Source organism: Lutjanus erythropterus, chromosome 4 (genome assembly GCF_056507025.1).
Source record: "Lutjanus erythropterus isolate fLutEry1 chromosome 4, fLutEry1.hap2, whole genome shotgun sequence".
Taxonomy (NCBI): Eukaryota; Metazoa; Chordata; class Actinopteri; order Lutjaniformes; family Lutjanidae; genus Lutjanus; species Lutjanus erythropterus.
In genome coordinates, this window is record NC_139320.1 from 20,789,196 (window position 1) to 20,805,354 (window position 16,159).

A 16,159-nucleotide genomic window follows, 5' to 3' on the forward strand; every position below is an offset into this window, starting at 1 on the left:
TGTTTTTCTTCAAGAGTTTGAAATTGAACTCCTCATGGGATTTAAGACACACACGGTCTGTTAACTTTGTGAGTTAACAAACCAAAAACTTTTTTTGACAGAGGAAAAGTTGCATCATCTCATGAGTACAATAACATGTGTGGACAACATGAATCTGAAATGCATAGAGCAGTGGGGTAAATAAATGCAAACGTTGTTATTGTTTTATATGTTTTGATGAAAAAGTGAAGTACACAAGTTAAGAAAAACATGTTTATGTGGCACACAAAAACAAGACAACACAGCTATTACCCTTTCTGCCCACAATAACCACTTCTTGCGTATGACTTTCCATGCTGCATCAAAGAGCCATGAAGGAAATGATGATTTGAAACAGCTGTTATTTACCATCATTATTGTCCTCATTGAGCTGGCAATCATTATAACATTATTCACTATGGCTCATGATAGGATAAGACTGTGGTTTGCTACTACAACTGCTGATTACAACGGTAATCCATTTTCCACTCCAGTAAACCAGCTGATCCCTGATTCTTGCAGATCTGCCCTCACAGTAAGAGCATAGAGGAGCTATTTCAAATCCACATGTCAGCCATTAACAACTAAACAAATATAACAACACCCTTCCAATGCTCATTCTTAAGCAGAGATTTCCTGCAAAGCTTCTTCTCTGACTCTTTTTCTCTTTATAGGCTCTACAAATGGCACAAGCCCACACCCACCCACCCACACACACACACACACACACACACACACACACACACACACACACACACACACAACTCCCCCTAAGTGTGTTGTAAGATCTGTATCTATGTGGGGCAGAAGAAAGTATGAGAGTGGAGTAAGTGCAGAAAAAACTGCAACTGCAAGACCACAGGAGACCACTTAAACCAAATTTCTAGAGAATGTAAGTTAATATGTGCATCCAGATAAACTCATCCTTTCTGCGTGTGTGAACGTGTGTGTGTGTCCTCCTACCTCCCAGCACACTGAGTGTTATGGCCTCTGTATGTTCAGCCAGAAGATCAGCCTTGGCTATAGCAGCCAGCGAGAGATAACTGGACATGTTCCTGCTCAGCTCCCTGTTCCCTCTCTGCAGGAACCGCACCGCTACCGGGACAGCCAGCACCATGACAGACGGACAGCTGTAGTTCTGAGGAAACAAAAGGAGAGAGGAGGTTTAAGAAGACAGCAACACCTTTTCACATCAACAGTTACTATTCTTCAGCATTTGAAGGTACGAGCCAAATGATATAAAAACATAATAATTGTATTTGTTAAGTAATTTGTGATAAAAGGGCAAAACATGCAACCAGTGGAGATTTGTAAAATTTAGATTTTTTTTTGTCTAGTATACTGTAAGTTTTCTTATCTAGATGTTTTTGTCTTTGTGACTTTGTGTGTTTAGTCTCAAGTTTCTTTAAGATGCATAAAAAAGTGTAACGGTGTTGTAAAAGTCCTAGGTTCACATTACTGTATAAACTTACATGGGTAAAAAATAAACAGAACAGTAAGTCCACTCTTTCCACATTCTTATTTATTCTGAACATTCTGTTGTTTATTTAGAATATTACAAGCAACCAGACAGCTTTACAACAATATAATTGATATAAAAACCTACATTTTTGGAAACACAAAAACAGAAATTCTGAATAACTTACACTTAATCTGGGACCCTGCGTGTCCCAGTGGGATTTGTGGTTGTTCAGAAGGTTACTGTTTGGCACAGAGCTGATTAGAGTGCCCCCCAAAATGAACAAGAAACCACTATCATGTTCAATTTTAAAGGTTCATATCAAACCAAATTTCACGAAAATCGGTTCATAATTAAGTGAGTTACAGTCGATTTTGTAGTTTAAGTCTGGTCTCTTTGTTTACTATCGAATCTTGAACACACCAATATGGCGACCCTGCAGATGCATATTGCAGATGGCAGTGACACCAACAAAACAGGGTTTTAATCATCTTGTATTGTGGCTAATGTTAGTGGATCACACCTCGTCAGAAATGGAATTAATCTGCAGATGCTCCAGTTTAAGTTTAAAGCAAAACTTTTCTATGGATGTCAGTTTTTGAGTCACAACAAAGGCCACAATGTATCCAACAATAGACTAGGCGGGCCTTGTTTTTAGCTTAGCAGTTGCTGTTTGATGACTTGTTGCCCCTACCAGACGGTTAAGAAGAGTCAAGAGCCAGCTGTTAGTATAAAACAGAGTAGTTTTTTCAAAAATTGTGAATCACTGCAATCATGAAAGGCCCTTGAACATACAGTCCTAAATGTGCACTAAAAATGTTGGGACATTAGTATGCAAGATTAGCTGCGGACTGTAGCTCCTTATTGGTCACAAACACACATGCACAGACATGCAACACAACCTGTTGCACGATCTCCTCCAGGCTAACACCTTACAGAAACAAAAAATAGTGTGGTCTTTGGAGAATCTCTGTTCAGATTCCATATATATGCAGACAGAGGGTATTTTGCAAAGCAAGTATAATGTAGGGCTGCTACAACACAGAACAGGATGACACAGAGAGACTGCATTCACAAACTGAACACTGACGAAGGCACAGATCTGTCTGATGGAGATCCAGCTCTCTCAAGTTCTGGGTTTACTTTGGATAGTGACCACAGAGACAAGGAACACCCAGCCCTGACAGCGTTGGCTTTTATTTCTTATGATCTACACTGATGCCTCACCAGACACTGTGACCTAAAAATATCCTCACTACAGTGAACTGTGTGCCAAATAGATTTTTTTGTCATCTCAGACATAAAGCAGTAGCTGTGAGCTGTGTTTGAAGATGCAGACGCATGAGGAAGTTTGTCCCAGTGAACATTTACAGAGGGAAGAATGAGGAAGGGGATTTGAAATGCACTAGCTCCCTCAGCAGGACAGACTGAAATCAAATCTGTTTGAACATAAGAGAAGAGTGTGTGCGCGCGCGCGCGTGTGTGTGTGTGTGAAAGAAAGCCAAAGGGGACTGCTGTTGATCCAGATTTAGATTCACATTTTAAGTCCTTCGGGCAGTGATTATATAAATTATATTTTCACGTTAAGCAAAAATACTCCTTTGGATGATATCATGTTTTCACAGCATGATTATCATGGCCCTGGGGTGGGAGTGGGTATGTGTGTGTGTGTGTGTGTGTGTGTGTGTGTGGGTATGTGTGTGTGGGTGTGTGTGTGTGTGTGTGGTGTGGTGCTATCAGTCAAATTCATCCTCAACTTTTTTTGTTCTGTGTTTTGTCTCTTTTTTGACAAATGAAAGAACGAGTGCAGGAAGGTGGAGCAAGAGTCTGTAACCATGACTGTAGCTGATTTAAGATCATATAGTACGTTTAAAAGGTGCGGGATTGTTTACACAATATCATCATATGTGTATTATTACATGATATCAATATTTACTTCTTAAAATATTGTTATCATCAATACTGGTATATCATAACACCCTTACTGAGTTATGTTTCATGATGTATTAATCTGTGATGTTCACTGCACTCTTTGGACAATATAATCTATCTTGTGTTCCCACTTTCAAACTCAGCCTTCCTCTCCTTCCATCCACAGTGGTTCTCTCCCACCAGTTTGAGAACCACTGCTCCATACACACATCACATGTCATCTTACTGGTTGGTGCATCCTTTTAATAAATAAAAAATATGAATTTTAATAACTTACCTTTTAATTTTGTTTTACTAATATCTATACATATCCTCTCTTTTGGTATTGTATTGTTTTAACTTGTGTTCTTAATACTTCCTCTTCAGCTACTGTTTGGAGTTTTTTTATTATCATGTTTTCAGGTTGTACGTCCCAGTCTCGTCAATGCGCGATCTCAGGAACACCTGGAGAGAATTTTTACACCTCACAAAACAGGTTTTTGCCATATTTCAAGATTTAATACACTAATTATAACAGAATTTTGCACAAATGTCTAATATGATAGAATTATGATGGGATGACATTTTTAATCCAATAGGTCAAAGGTCAATTTAACTGTGGCATCATAATGTTCAGCTGTCAATCAACCCTCTGTGCTCCTCTTTAAAAACAGTCTCCACGTGAAGACAGCGTGTTTCTCAATGAATCACATATAGTGGCAAAAACATAAACTCTTTTATTAATTATTAGTTTGAATTAAAATCCTCTAAAGTCTTCACTACATATATTATACAGACATGAATGTAAACTGGAAGTCTGATTGGTTGATTGATCTTGCCTTGAGTAAATTTTGCAAATATATTTTTATGCTATCGCACCTCGGAGTGGACAGAAAGAAAAAAGAGGGAAAGAAGTAAATGTATTTACTGTATTGTGGTTGATGAAAACTAAATAAAAACTTAAAACAAAATAGAATAGGAATACCCAGAATGCCTTTCACGCTGATGTTCACTGTTGACATTTAGAAAGTTGGAAAATTGAGTTTTACTCTCATCATGTGTCACACCTCTGGTCTGCCACATGATGGCAGTGTCCACAAGAACTTTATTATTCCACCAATCAAGATGATCCATCAAACTTACTATCCCTACATATAAAACTAATTTGGCAGAAAATCGTTTTAAAAAATATACTTAACATTTTAGGTTATGAATGTATGTACAGATATATTCATCTCTTTCCCTTTCATCACATTTGGGAGAGTTATTTTAATGCTGGGAGCAGCACAGATCAAGCAGCCCATATTAAAAACATCAATGATGCCATCAAAAGCTAGAAATCTGTGGGGACAAACGTGTGTGTGTGTTTGTTACACACAAGCAGCGTTCCTACAGCGTGTTGCTCACTTCTCTCCTCCTCTCTGTGGGAGTTTCAGTGGAAGGTAAGAAGAGCGTTTGTGCATCAACAGATTCAAAGTGACAGGAAGACAGGGGAAGTAGAAGAGATCAGAGAGAGGATAAAGATAGTCTGAGGTTGGGAGAAGGTAAGAAAGAACAAGTGAGGCGGGGAAAAATGGGAAGAACGAAAAAATCAAGACAGAAACAGATTGAGAGAGACAGAGAAAGGAACGGCGACAGAGTGAAGAGAGAGAAGTGATCTGCTGATAACTGTAGGAATTACAGGACATCAGAGCCTGGAGCTGCTGCAGTCAGCTGTCAGAACTTTTAGTCTCACATCTATGTGTGTGTGTGTGTGTGTGTGTGTGTGTGTGTGTGTGTGTGTGTGTATGTGCCTTTCATCAAGAATCAGTCTCATTACGACGGTATTAAGCACACTCCCATTCCCACAGGATATGCAGAGAGGGAGAAGCCCTTTTGCTGTGGAGGTCTGATGGGGAAAGATTTAGATTTACATTTTAAAGACCCTCAGCAGTGATTACATGAAGTATTTGCTCTTAAAGCAAAGATCTACCTTTGGATATGTTGTGTGAAGCATGTTAGGATTTATACTTGAGGGAAAGTGGGTACAACTTCCCTTCAACTTCTCTCAAGTACTTTTACTTCAAAGCGCCTTTCAACCTAATGTTTACAGTTTTAGATACTTAGTAAAAATACCTCCAGTCAATAAAATGGATCCAGAGACTCAATATTTTTATGTGAAAATCAAGACCCCTCTGATGGGTCTTAAGATGCACCTTTAAAGTGATTTTCTATATCTGGGTACCAAAAGTACTGAATGATGCTATCGTTTGACTGGAGAAGTTTCAATACTACTTGGTATTAGGTTATTTTATTAATGATCACATGTTACATGTTAACCTAACATGCACCAACCTATTCAAAATAAATAAAAATTTCATAAAAGTTTTACCTCATCAGGCCTCTAACAGTTTTACAGATGAAACAACCTTAGAGCTTCAGAACTCAGAGATATATTCAAGCTTTGACAATATGTGGAACAAGCAGGGGTATAGAGGTGTTTTACTATCAAAACATGTGATGAGCTCATGAAATCTCAAACAATGTTACAGATTAAACTACCTACATAGTTTGTAGGTAGTACTTTGACCTCAAGCAACTACAATCGCAAAGGAGCTACTTAAACATTAATACATCAGTAATAATAATCCAACAATGTAATAAATAACATTATACAACAGAAAGTTCTATCCAGTGAGTCTGTGACAGGATGTATGTTTACTTTTCTGAATTCTCGAATGGCGTGGCTAATATTAAAAAAAAAGTTTGCTTGTCATTACTTATCCATTTAGCTAAACAGCTGGTCAGTTAAATGGTAACGTTAGTAGAGTCACTTAACCACTCTGTATTGTTTTAGTCAACCCATGTGTAAGAAATAAATCTCTCATCTTTTCTATACTGACACGTGGAAAGTGATGCCAGCCTCCCTGGTCTCTGGTCCTTTTACTAAAGCAGTTATGTGCTGCATAGCCAACAGCCATAATTGCTGGTCTTCTATCTAAGAAAAGCTGGAAACCAATGCTTTGGAGTGTATTTTTCTATCAGTGGGTGTTAATTAAATATTTTATTTCTTTGCCTGTGTGACAGATTTAACACTATAACACAGATTTAACACTATTCACAACAGTGAATGCTCTGAATATCACACTGGCTGTTGTTTTATTCGAATCTGTGCCACACTTTTTACACCATGTGAGCAGAATCGATTTCCAAAGTGTCAACAGATATGTAAAAGATACGATGTGTATGTGCAGTCTGTGCTTCAGGTTAAATAAACAGAGAAGTACTTTTCTCTGTAATACAAAACTCAAAAACAATGTCAATGTCGTTCGTGCATGTGTGGGTGTACCTGCAGGATACAGCTGGTGATGTCGGAGGCTATCTTGGCATGTGGTGTGTCCTCTGTGTTTTCACCTTGCGGCGTGAGGTTATGTTCCAGACACGACTCCCACAGCCCCACCAGTGCCGTGCTGTGCTGCTCGATGGAGCCCGTCTCCCTTATTGCCGTGGTGATGCGCGTTATGCAAATCTCCACCACAGCCTGGTCGTTGTCATTGGTCAAATAGTCCTGTCATCCAGCAGACAGTAAGAGGATGCAACATTAAGAATACAATGATAAACTGAGGACAAAAAGATGAATTATGGATGAGAATAATAATGAATAATTAATTAAACTGATGTTTGCCCTCTAAACTTTTCAAATAAATATCATCTATCTTACTGACCGGTGAGCAGGAGATGGCCTTGATCTGGTCCAGAGCCTGAGACAGACCATCTTCGATCTCTGCGTCCTCCAGAGAAAATAGATCCCCGGCTCTGGACAGATCCCTCTGTCCCAGCACCTGGCTGAACAGCTGGTGCATCCTGGTCCTGGTTTAGGACTCTTTACAGACCAGTTTGGGACTGGTGCTGCCAAGTCTGAGATCCCTCAACTGAGAATGAACATATCTCTGACATAACGGTTTCCTCTTGGTTTTAAGAGACCGTTTAGAGGGAATACAAATGTCCTCTGCATTGGGGTCCCAAAAGAGTAGAAAGTTATAACTTCTAGAGCGACATCACCTTAAATTTCAGGCTCTATTTTAGGCATCCTGGGCCCATTAAAATATAATAACTGCAACTCAATTTTGTTATGCAATGGCAATACATGCAATTATTTTCTATTCTATTCTATTCTATTCTATTCTATTCTGTGGTGGGAATTTTTGCTAAAATCCTCTTCAGTACAGCCCAGGATCAGGTAGGCTGGACAAGAGTGGACGAGTTTGGCCCAGTGTTTTTCTGGGTCTGCTGGAGGCCTGTTACCATGGAAACAAGGCATATTCTGGAGAGGCGGTCTTTTTACAACAGAGCCCTGAAGGAGAGGGAGAGAGAGAGAGAGAGAGGGGAAGATTAATTTAACTAAAGACAACTAAATGTTGAGATGTTCATTTTTTTCTGCTGACAAGATATAGATTGAGCAGCCGAGAATGAGAAAATCAATTTTGAGCCACTGAGAGAAGCTGTAGAGGCTGAATTAGGGATTTTTGGCTCAAGAAAACTTACACAAATTGGACAACCAAGAAACAGACTTACAGAAGTGGATGCCAGCCAATACTGAAGGACTAGTTCAACATTTTGGGAAATATGTGTATATTCCTTCTTCCTGGGAGTAAGATGAAAAGACTGATGCCACTTTCTTATCAGTCTGTTAAAAATGAAGCTACCACCAGGAGACAATTTTCCTCTCTGTAGTAGAGAGAGAAAGTAGTTCCAGTATATTCTGCTCCCAACAAGGTGTGTGGAGTATCTTGAATTACCGCATCATTTTGGAAAGAGACACTGGTTTTGAGTTTCTCAAATGTATTTTTTTGGTACTTTGAACACCACAAGCTGAGTGCTACTCATTATATTGGAGAGAAGGCAGATACAGCAGATATCTTCAAAAGTCTGTAACTCACAGCAAAACAATCTAGATGGATAAAAAGCTCTACAGGCCAGAGTAAAATTATGTATTTTTGATTTTAAGGTGAACTGTCCCTTTAAGCTAACCTGACACCATACGGTTTGTTACACAGAACTATCTGGAAAGTCATCTTTTGAACGATTTGGAAAAGGGCATGCACTGAAAAAAACACTTGGCAAGTGATTGGATGAACCCTCTGTCTGTCACATCTAACATGAGCTAACTCCAACCAATCAGATCAAACTCTTGCTGGGAAGAAGAAGAGCAAAAACATATTTTCCATCAAGAAAAGCCTTCAGTTCTTTGCTCTTCTTCCAATGAAGAAATGCTGATGTAACTGATCCTGATCCACTAACCTCTTCAGGGGCTGCTATTCTTTGCTCGACATGAGTCGCCTCCATGGACACTTCTTACTGTCATCAGACCTAAAACCATGCTGGTAGCCGCCAGCGGTCCCTCCTAAGATGCTAATTGGTTGCACCACCTCTGGTGCGAACACAAACAGATAACATGAAGCACTGCAAGATGGATTCTTGCGTTATCTCAAGATCTTATGAATCAAGCTGCCTCACAACGTAACCTTTACACCTCATTTGAAGCAACTAAACAACAAGATAGCAGGTTGGGTGCTTGTAAAAGTTTTTTCATGTTGCTTTTATTTGGAAGTTTATACTAAAAGGGCTAGCATTAGCGTTGTTATACAGAAGTTGCTCTGTGATCCTCGTGTTGGGGTGTGTGTGTGTGTGTGTGTGAGAGACCTGTCTTGAAGGTAACAATACTGCTCAGTGTGAACAGGAAATGGTCAAACTGCAAGACGTTAGGTAGAATTTCAGATAGGCCTGGGCAATATGAAAAACCAATTACGATAACAAAGTTTCATATCGGTCAATATCGATTTATTGATCATGTACCTTACATTGTGACTGACGACATGTTACGTACTCAAAAGTGTGGGAGCAGCTGGCCGTGTTTCAGTTCAGTGAGAGGGACTACGCATCAAAGGTAATGGTAAAGTACTGAACAATGAATGAATGAATCTGTTTTTAATGAACTGATTCTAGTGATTCAGTGCACTAAAAATAACTGCATTTTCCGTCACTCCCTAGAATTATATATCCCAAAATGTCCAGCTGTGGTGCTTTCCTGTCAAGCAGGCTCCATGCGGAAAATGTAGAATTTAGCAAGAATGTTAGGAGCTTAAAAATATTTGCTCAAGCAGCTGCTGTCGTTCTCAATCTTCCGTACTTCTCCCTTTAAAATCTTTTTCTCTCGGTCTGTTTTCCTCCCTCTACAGGCGCAGCAAGTCTAAGTTAATACGTGATGATGTGAACTAAATGGCTGCTTGGTAATGCGTGACATATCTGCTACAAAATCATACAGAAAATACACACACACACACACACACACACACACACACACACACACACACACACACACACACACACACACACACACAGTTCACTGAGGCATTTGCAGCCTACAAGTCATTTTGGGTGAAGCTTTATATTTTTTTATTTTTTTATTCTTTTTTTCTTAATATTCTACATTGTGGTGCTTTCAAATTTAACTTATGGGCCATGTTGCCTAAAAGGCCAAAACTGCGTTTACATAAAGAATCTTCAAAATGCTAAAGTTTCAAATAATGTATCATTTTTTTCTATTCTTAATACGCTTTAATTGTTTTCAAAGTGTGTTTTAAGTGCTGTAAAATACAACACAGTCACTCATAATAACAGAAATAAATCTCACAATCTGATGAGAATACACAGTCCTCTGCCACTGAGTATTATGAATGGAGTCAGAGTTGTGGGAATGCAAAAGCGCTGTGTTAACCATTATCTCTGTTTCAATGAACCTCATTAAACATTAAAACATTAACTCTACGAGGGCACCAGTGGGGTGGAGGGGAGTTTTACACACACACACACAGTTTATGTATGCTTGTTTCTAAAAGTGTGTTGTATGTCTGGCTTCACACAATGACAAGAACTTGACACTTGCGCACTCACTGTGCCTTTATGGAAGTATTCTGCAAGTATGGAAACACACAGACTCTTCAAAGCAGCCACCCAGCTTGTCTGCTGCCTCCTTTCAGAGGATGAGCAGCTAAGCATATGTATCTGTGTCATTGTCTGCTCCCTGCACTCGCTTCCCTCTACAATCAGACGTCATCTGGTCCTCACTCCACTTCTCTGAAAGTCACATTTGGAGCGGGCCCCAGCCTGACCAAAGCACGGCACAAAGCGGAGTGCTTGGGAGACCGTTATCTCTCCTGCCAAGCCAGCGAAGACCATGGAAATCCGTCCATTGCCAGGATACCACATCAGGAATTCTCATTGGTCAAAGCCAGGCTTCTGGGACCAAAACAACAAAACAACCATAAATACAGAGCAAAGAGATTTATCTGTCACACACAGACGGAGTCTCTCACATGCAGACCTATTATCCTTGTTGTTGCTGCTGTGCTATGCTGCATTATACCGAGAAGTGTTTTCCTCCCAATCAATATGTGCTCAGGCTCAGACACACTTACCTCCTGATTCAATACAATCACGATACTTGAGAACTAATTCGATATGTGTTGTGATTTTTTGCGGTATGATAGTACAGTTTATTGCAATTTTTGTTTGTTGTTTTCACATTAGATCATAGGAAAAAGCTGAATCATGAACTTACAATTACAAACACATCATGTCAGTCAGTCTTTAAGTTTTATTTCAGCAGCATCATTGCTATAATGCATATTAAACTGGAAAATAAATTTGTTTTTGAAATAAACTTCATTATCAGCTTACCAGCTTATCAAGCTGATGCCATAAGAATATAATAAATAAAATAAGAATAAATGAGTGACACTGCACACAGCACAAATATGAGCATTCATTACATATGAAACTAAACTTGAAAACCGTCCTTTCAAAAGCTTGGACTTGACTGGACAAGTGGTGAATAAAATGTACAATATTATGAATAAAAAGTATAGACTTTTTGAAGTAAAGTGCTACATTTAGCTGTTCCTGCTCATCAAGTAGTGACCAAGAAATAAAAAATAAATATACGTGCTGCTATTTCCTGGCACACAATGTCTTTTCCAAGTAGCAGCTGTGTTTTGAGCTTGTTTTGACCCTCTGAGGTTGCTGTAGCTGGTCAGTGTGCAGCGTTGAAGCCAGAGTAACAGATCGAGTATATAATGTGAAATCAGCAACTATTAGTGTGTTTCCACAGAGAAGAGGAATTACGAGCATTAACATATCAGCAAACCAGCAATTTTATGTGAAACATGTTAAGTAAAATGGATCAGTTTGTTAAGATAATATTACCAGGATTGTGATGTTTATTCCTGTTAGCGCGTCAATGGGAATTCCCATGATGTGTTTGCATCGAGCTAATGGACCAAGCACTGGTTATTTATATAAAAAAAAGATTGATTCAGCGATCAGAAAATTGATTCCGTAAACATAAAAAAAGAAGAATCACAATTAGGGCTGAAACAATTCCTCGAGTAACTTGAGTAATTCAATTACTAAAATGCTTCCATCTAACTATAAAGTGCACTGTGTTTCACACGTAGGGATGGGTACTAAAACTTGGTATTAAACTGCCTGGAGCCAAATTATTAAAGACCAGAGTATGGGTAAGCCCCGTCTCTCCTCTCTGTGCCTATATCCACAAACGCACAAATACACACACACACACACACACACACACACACACACACACACACACAGAGCAAGGTCAGTGCCTTTCTCTCCCCCTGTCTGTGTCTGATCTGAGCAGAGACGCTGCATGTGGAGGAGGTCCTGAACGACATCGACACCAACCAGGTGAACTTGTAAGATTATATAACTGTATAAGGAGGCCTATACATTAAATAGAATAATCTGTGTTTCTCTGACAGAAACTGTCAGACCTTCTTGCAGCAGAGCCAACAGGTGATGGAGGGGAGGAGGGCAGGCTGATCATTAATCAATCACGGATGCTTGACTGATTGAAAACAACAAAACAAAGATGCCAAAGTTTGTCACAAAATATACCTGGACGACCGCACAAGTAAAGTCTCTGTGTGGGAAACACTGCAGTGTAACATCATGCTGCTCACAGACAGTCTGCTGTCGTTAGTTTGACAGAGAGACAGAGAAGAGGAGCGAGTCTGGAAGGGAACCCTCGACCCACGATTGATTATTTTACCAGAAACAACGGACACAAATCTCGCAAGAGTTTTGCAAATCACTTCCCTTCTAGACACGACCGAGAGCAGTGCGTAGCTCCAAAAACCGAAAATTATGTCGTGTTGCTGATGTTTTTAATGTGGCAGGCTGCCGTAAATACATCACTGTATTTACTGAGGCACAGAGTCACTGACCTGCTGTGATGGAAAAAGTACTAGTACAAATTCTTTCCCTTCATTACAAGAATTAATACCACTATGTATAAATACTTAATTACAAGTAAAAATCTTGCATGTAATTGTTTATTTTTTTTGAAAAATCAATATTTTTATTGCTTTTAATGGTACAATGGCATTTTTTATATTACTAAATACAGAAGCAAAATCATAAGAGGAGAAAAAGGTGACATGTTCTTAAACCAATCCCCTGTAGGTGGTCTGGGGGCATCATCCTTCAGAAGAAAAATGTGATTTTAAATGTAAACAAAGCACTATGTGCACTCTGTTTCAGTTAAAAGAGTGACCTACATCTTCTGTTCATGTTTTCTGCAGACATTACTACCTTTACTTTTAAATTTGTACTTAAGTAAAAAGTACTAAGTAAGGTATTACAGTAAAAGTAAAGTACCTTCACTTAGTTGTTCATTGAAGAGAACAGTCTTATTTTCTCTTTTGTAATATTAGCAATTAAATAAAGCAAAGGTAATGTAATGGAAAAAAATCCAGAACACACAGTATTTCTTATCCAATTACTCGATTAATCAGCAGAATATTCAATAAATTACTAAAAGAATTGACAGCTACACCCCTAATCACAACACTTAAGAGAATCAGTTTTTTCTCCCACCCCTAGTATTCACCAGGAAAAACAGAAATTAAGAAAGAAAGATGATAAAGAAGCAGGGGAAAAGAGATGGAGAGGGTTGAGAGAAGAAGGCGAAGAAGAGGAGGAAAGAGAGTGGGACACACACTGAGTGAAAGGCAGAGAGCGACAGAGACAGAGAGACACAGAGAGAAAGCCAGAGGTGGATAATGTTTCGCTGTCCTGAATTCCCTGTGTAACCTGCAGACAACTCGCATACTGAGCTTCCATTATTCTACCTGAATGCCTCACCAACCCACACACACACGCACACACTCCTTCACATACAGTGTAATATATACACACACCATCCTCTCTCCCCTCACTAGTGAACTGTTTATTTACTGTATCCCTTCTTGCTCTCAGTATGTCACAGTTCGCCTCAGTGACTGAGCTCCAGCGTGTGTGTGTGTGTGTGTGTGTGTGTGTGTGTGTAAAAGTAGAGGAAAAAAGTGGGCCTGAGGAATTTCAGTTCTTAAACAATCAGCTAGTTACTATTAATCACCCAGCTACGGCTCAGCAAGCTCAGGAATGCAGCCTTTAAACACACACACACACACACACACACACACACACACACACACACACACACACACACACACACAGAGTAAAAGACAGTTGCAGTACCTTGTGTCACCTGTGTTCTGTGACACACACTTTAAACACTTCACAATTAACTGAGCATTTGAGTTTGACTCACTGCTGCAACATGAATTCCTCCAATGAAATTCAGCTGGACGTAAAATTCTCGCACCCACGTTTTGCAGGAGAGCTGCCTGCCAGTGGGCCACTGGGTGAGGGGTGACATGCAGGGGGCGTGTGCGTGCATGCTGGGGGGGCTGATGAGAGGGTTAGGGGCTATGTGAGGACAATGTGACCGAAGGGCCTCTCTCTCTCCCTTTCCTCCAGCACTGCCACTGCTGTCTTCACTCAACAGTCTGAGAGGGAAAACACTGGCTCTTTTGTATGACCTATAAGACAGACCACCCCTCCCTCCCTCCCCCCCGTCTCTCCCTCTCTCTGCTCGGTCGGCCCTATCCTTCTGTGTAATGTGCACCTGCTCGGCCCGCAAGACATCACACACACACATCCACACACACAAAAAGTTCAGAAAGGAGCTGGGTGAAAGGCAGAGACAGAAGGGGACTACAGGAGAGAAAAGCCCTGCATTCCACTCTCTACATTATCTGAGTGTGAATTAAGAAGCAGAAAGTGGAAGAATTATTTTTCTCTTTCTGTCAGAGATAGACTGTTAAAAGGACAATGCATCCCCACATAAAAAAAAAATACTACACAAACGTTTCTATTTATCTATCTAGTTTGTTTTGGAGTGAGTTGCAGAGTTTTAGAGAAAACAGCCAGTTGGCAGTTGTCTGCCTCGATGACGCTCGGCTTGTCGTGCTCAAAGTGCCAAAGTAATACTTCAAAGAAACTTTCTATGGTATAAAGAAAATAGTTCCTCATCGCATCTCTCAGAACGAGGTCTGTGCATTATCTGGAGTTACTGCGTCATAATTTCCGTAAAGAGACATTGCTATCAAGTTTCACAAATCTGTATTTCTTCTCAAGAGCACATATCTTCAAAACCCATACCAAAAAGATCTAGATGCATACACGGCACCACAGGAAAGAAGTAAAGTCATTTATTTGCTTTTTGAGTGAAGAGTACGTTTAACATTTGAAAAGTCAGTCATTATTTATGCACATAATTATTATTGTGTGGGTCTGAGAGTGGGGGAGAGTGAGGAGTTTGGAGGAAAGCTGCTTTTCCAAAAACTGTTTGAAGTTTCTCATCCCACACTATTAAGATAAAGACAAATATGCCCAACTGGCTGCCAATCTGCAGTCAGGAATAGTTTGAAAAAACATCCTCAGGACTTTCACTCATTATGTTTGCTCTTATTGGAGTGCAGCTCTATTGTCACTTTAACTACACTCCAGCTCTGGCATATGAACTTTATACTGAGTGTTTTGTTTTATTCATTTCTGATAATGTGCAGACAAGAAGCATGTGTTTATAAATGGCACTAAAATAAACTTTCTTCATGAGAGTAGTGCAGAATAATTAATTAATAATGCAGAACTGCATGCTGGAGTGTGTTTACCCAACATTTAGGGCAGAAAAGTTTGAGGGAATCCTGAGAAGTGAGGCCTACTTAGTTAATTAAAAAACACTTGAGTCAGTGTGGGCAGTTAAACTCCCAAGACTCCTCTTACAAAGTGGCTTTTATACACTATATTCTACACTTTACTACACTCTAAATGTCTTTGAATAAAAACTCACAGGAATAACTTGCTTCTTAAATAGCCACAGTGAAACATAAACATGCATTTGATCATTTGATCTGATCTAGGGCTGCAACTGAAACTTACTCACCAGGCTGCCATGTTTAAAATGGCAGTAAGAGGACTGAGAGGGACTCACATGTACTAAAATATACGCACTCTTGCCACTAGGACCGCAACTAACAATTATTTTCATGGTCAATTAATCAGGTGATTATTTTCTTGATCAAACATTAATAGTTGTTTGGTCTATAAAATCTCAGAAAATGGTGAAAAATGTGGATCAGTGTCTCCTAAAGGCCAAGATGATGTCCTCAAATGTCCTCAAATGTCTTGTTTTGTCTGCAATCCAAAGATATTCAGTTTACTGAAGCTGGAATAAGAGAATTTTCATTTTTCTCTTAAAAATTACTCAAACTGATCGATTATAAAAATCAGCCATTAATTTAATAATTGATTAATAACTGATTAATCGTTGCAGCTCTAATAGTCATATGCAGTAACATGCATGTGCAGACAACCCAAAAACAG

At 39.4% G+C, this 16,159-nt stretch overlaps 1 protein-coding gene across 1 annotated transcript in view; it reads right to left on the minus strand.

Moving 5' to 3' along the window:
- Window positions 1–7,465, minus strand: part of veph1 (ventricular zone expressed PH domain-containing 1) — an 84,463-nt gene extending 76,998 nt beyond the window's left edge. Inside the window, exons 1-3 of the mRNA XM_084716382.1 lie at window positions 7,093–7,465; window positions 6,717–6,935; window positions 982–1,156 (exon numbers count right to left, since the gene is read on the minus strand). Of these exons, the coding sequence (XP_084572508.1) occupies window positions 982–1,156; window positions 6,717–6,935; window positions 7,093–7,230 (532 nt within the window). The 5' untranslated portion in view covers window positions 7,231–7,465. The remainder of the gene's footprint in view (window positions 1–981; window positions 1,157–6,716; window positions 6,936–7,092) is intronic.
- Between the last annotated feature and the right edge of the window lie 8,694 nt (window positions 7,466–16,159).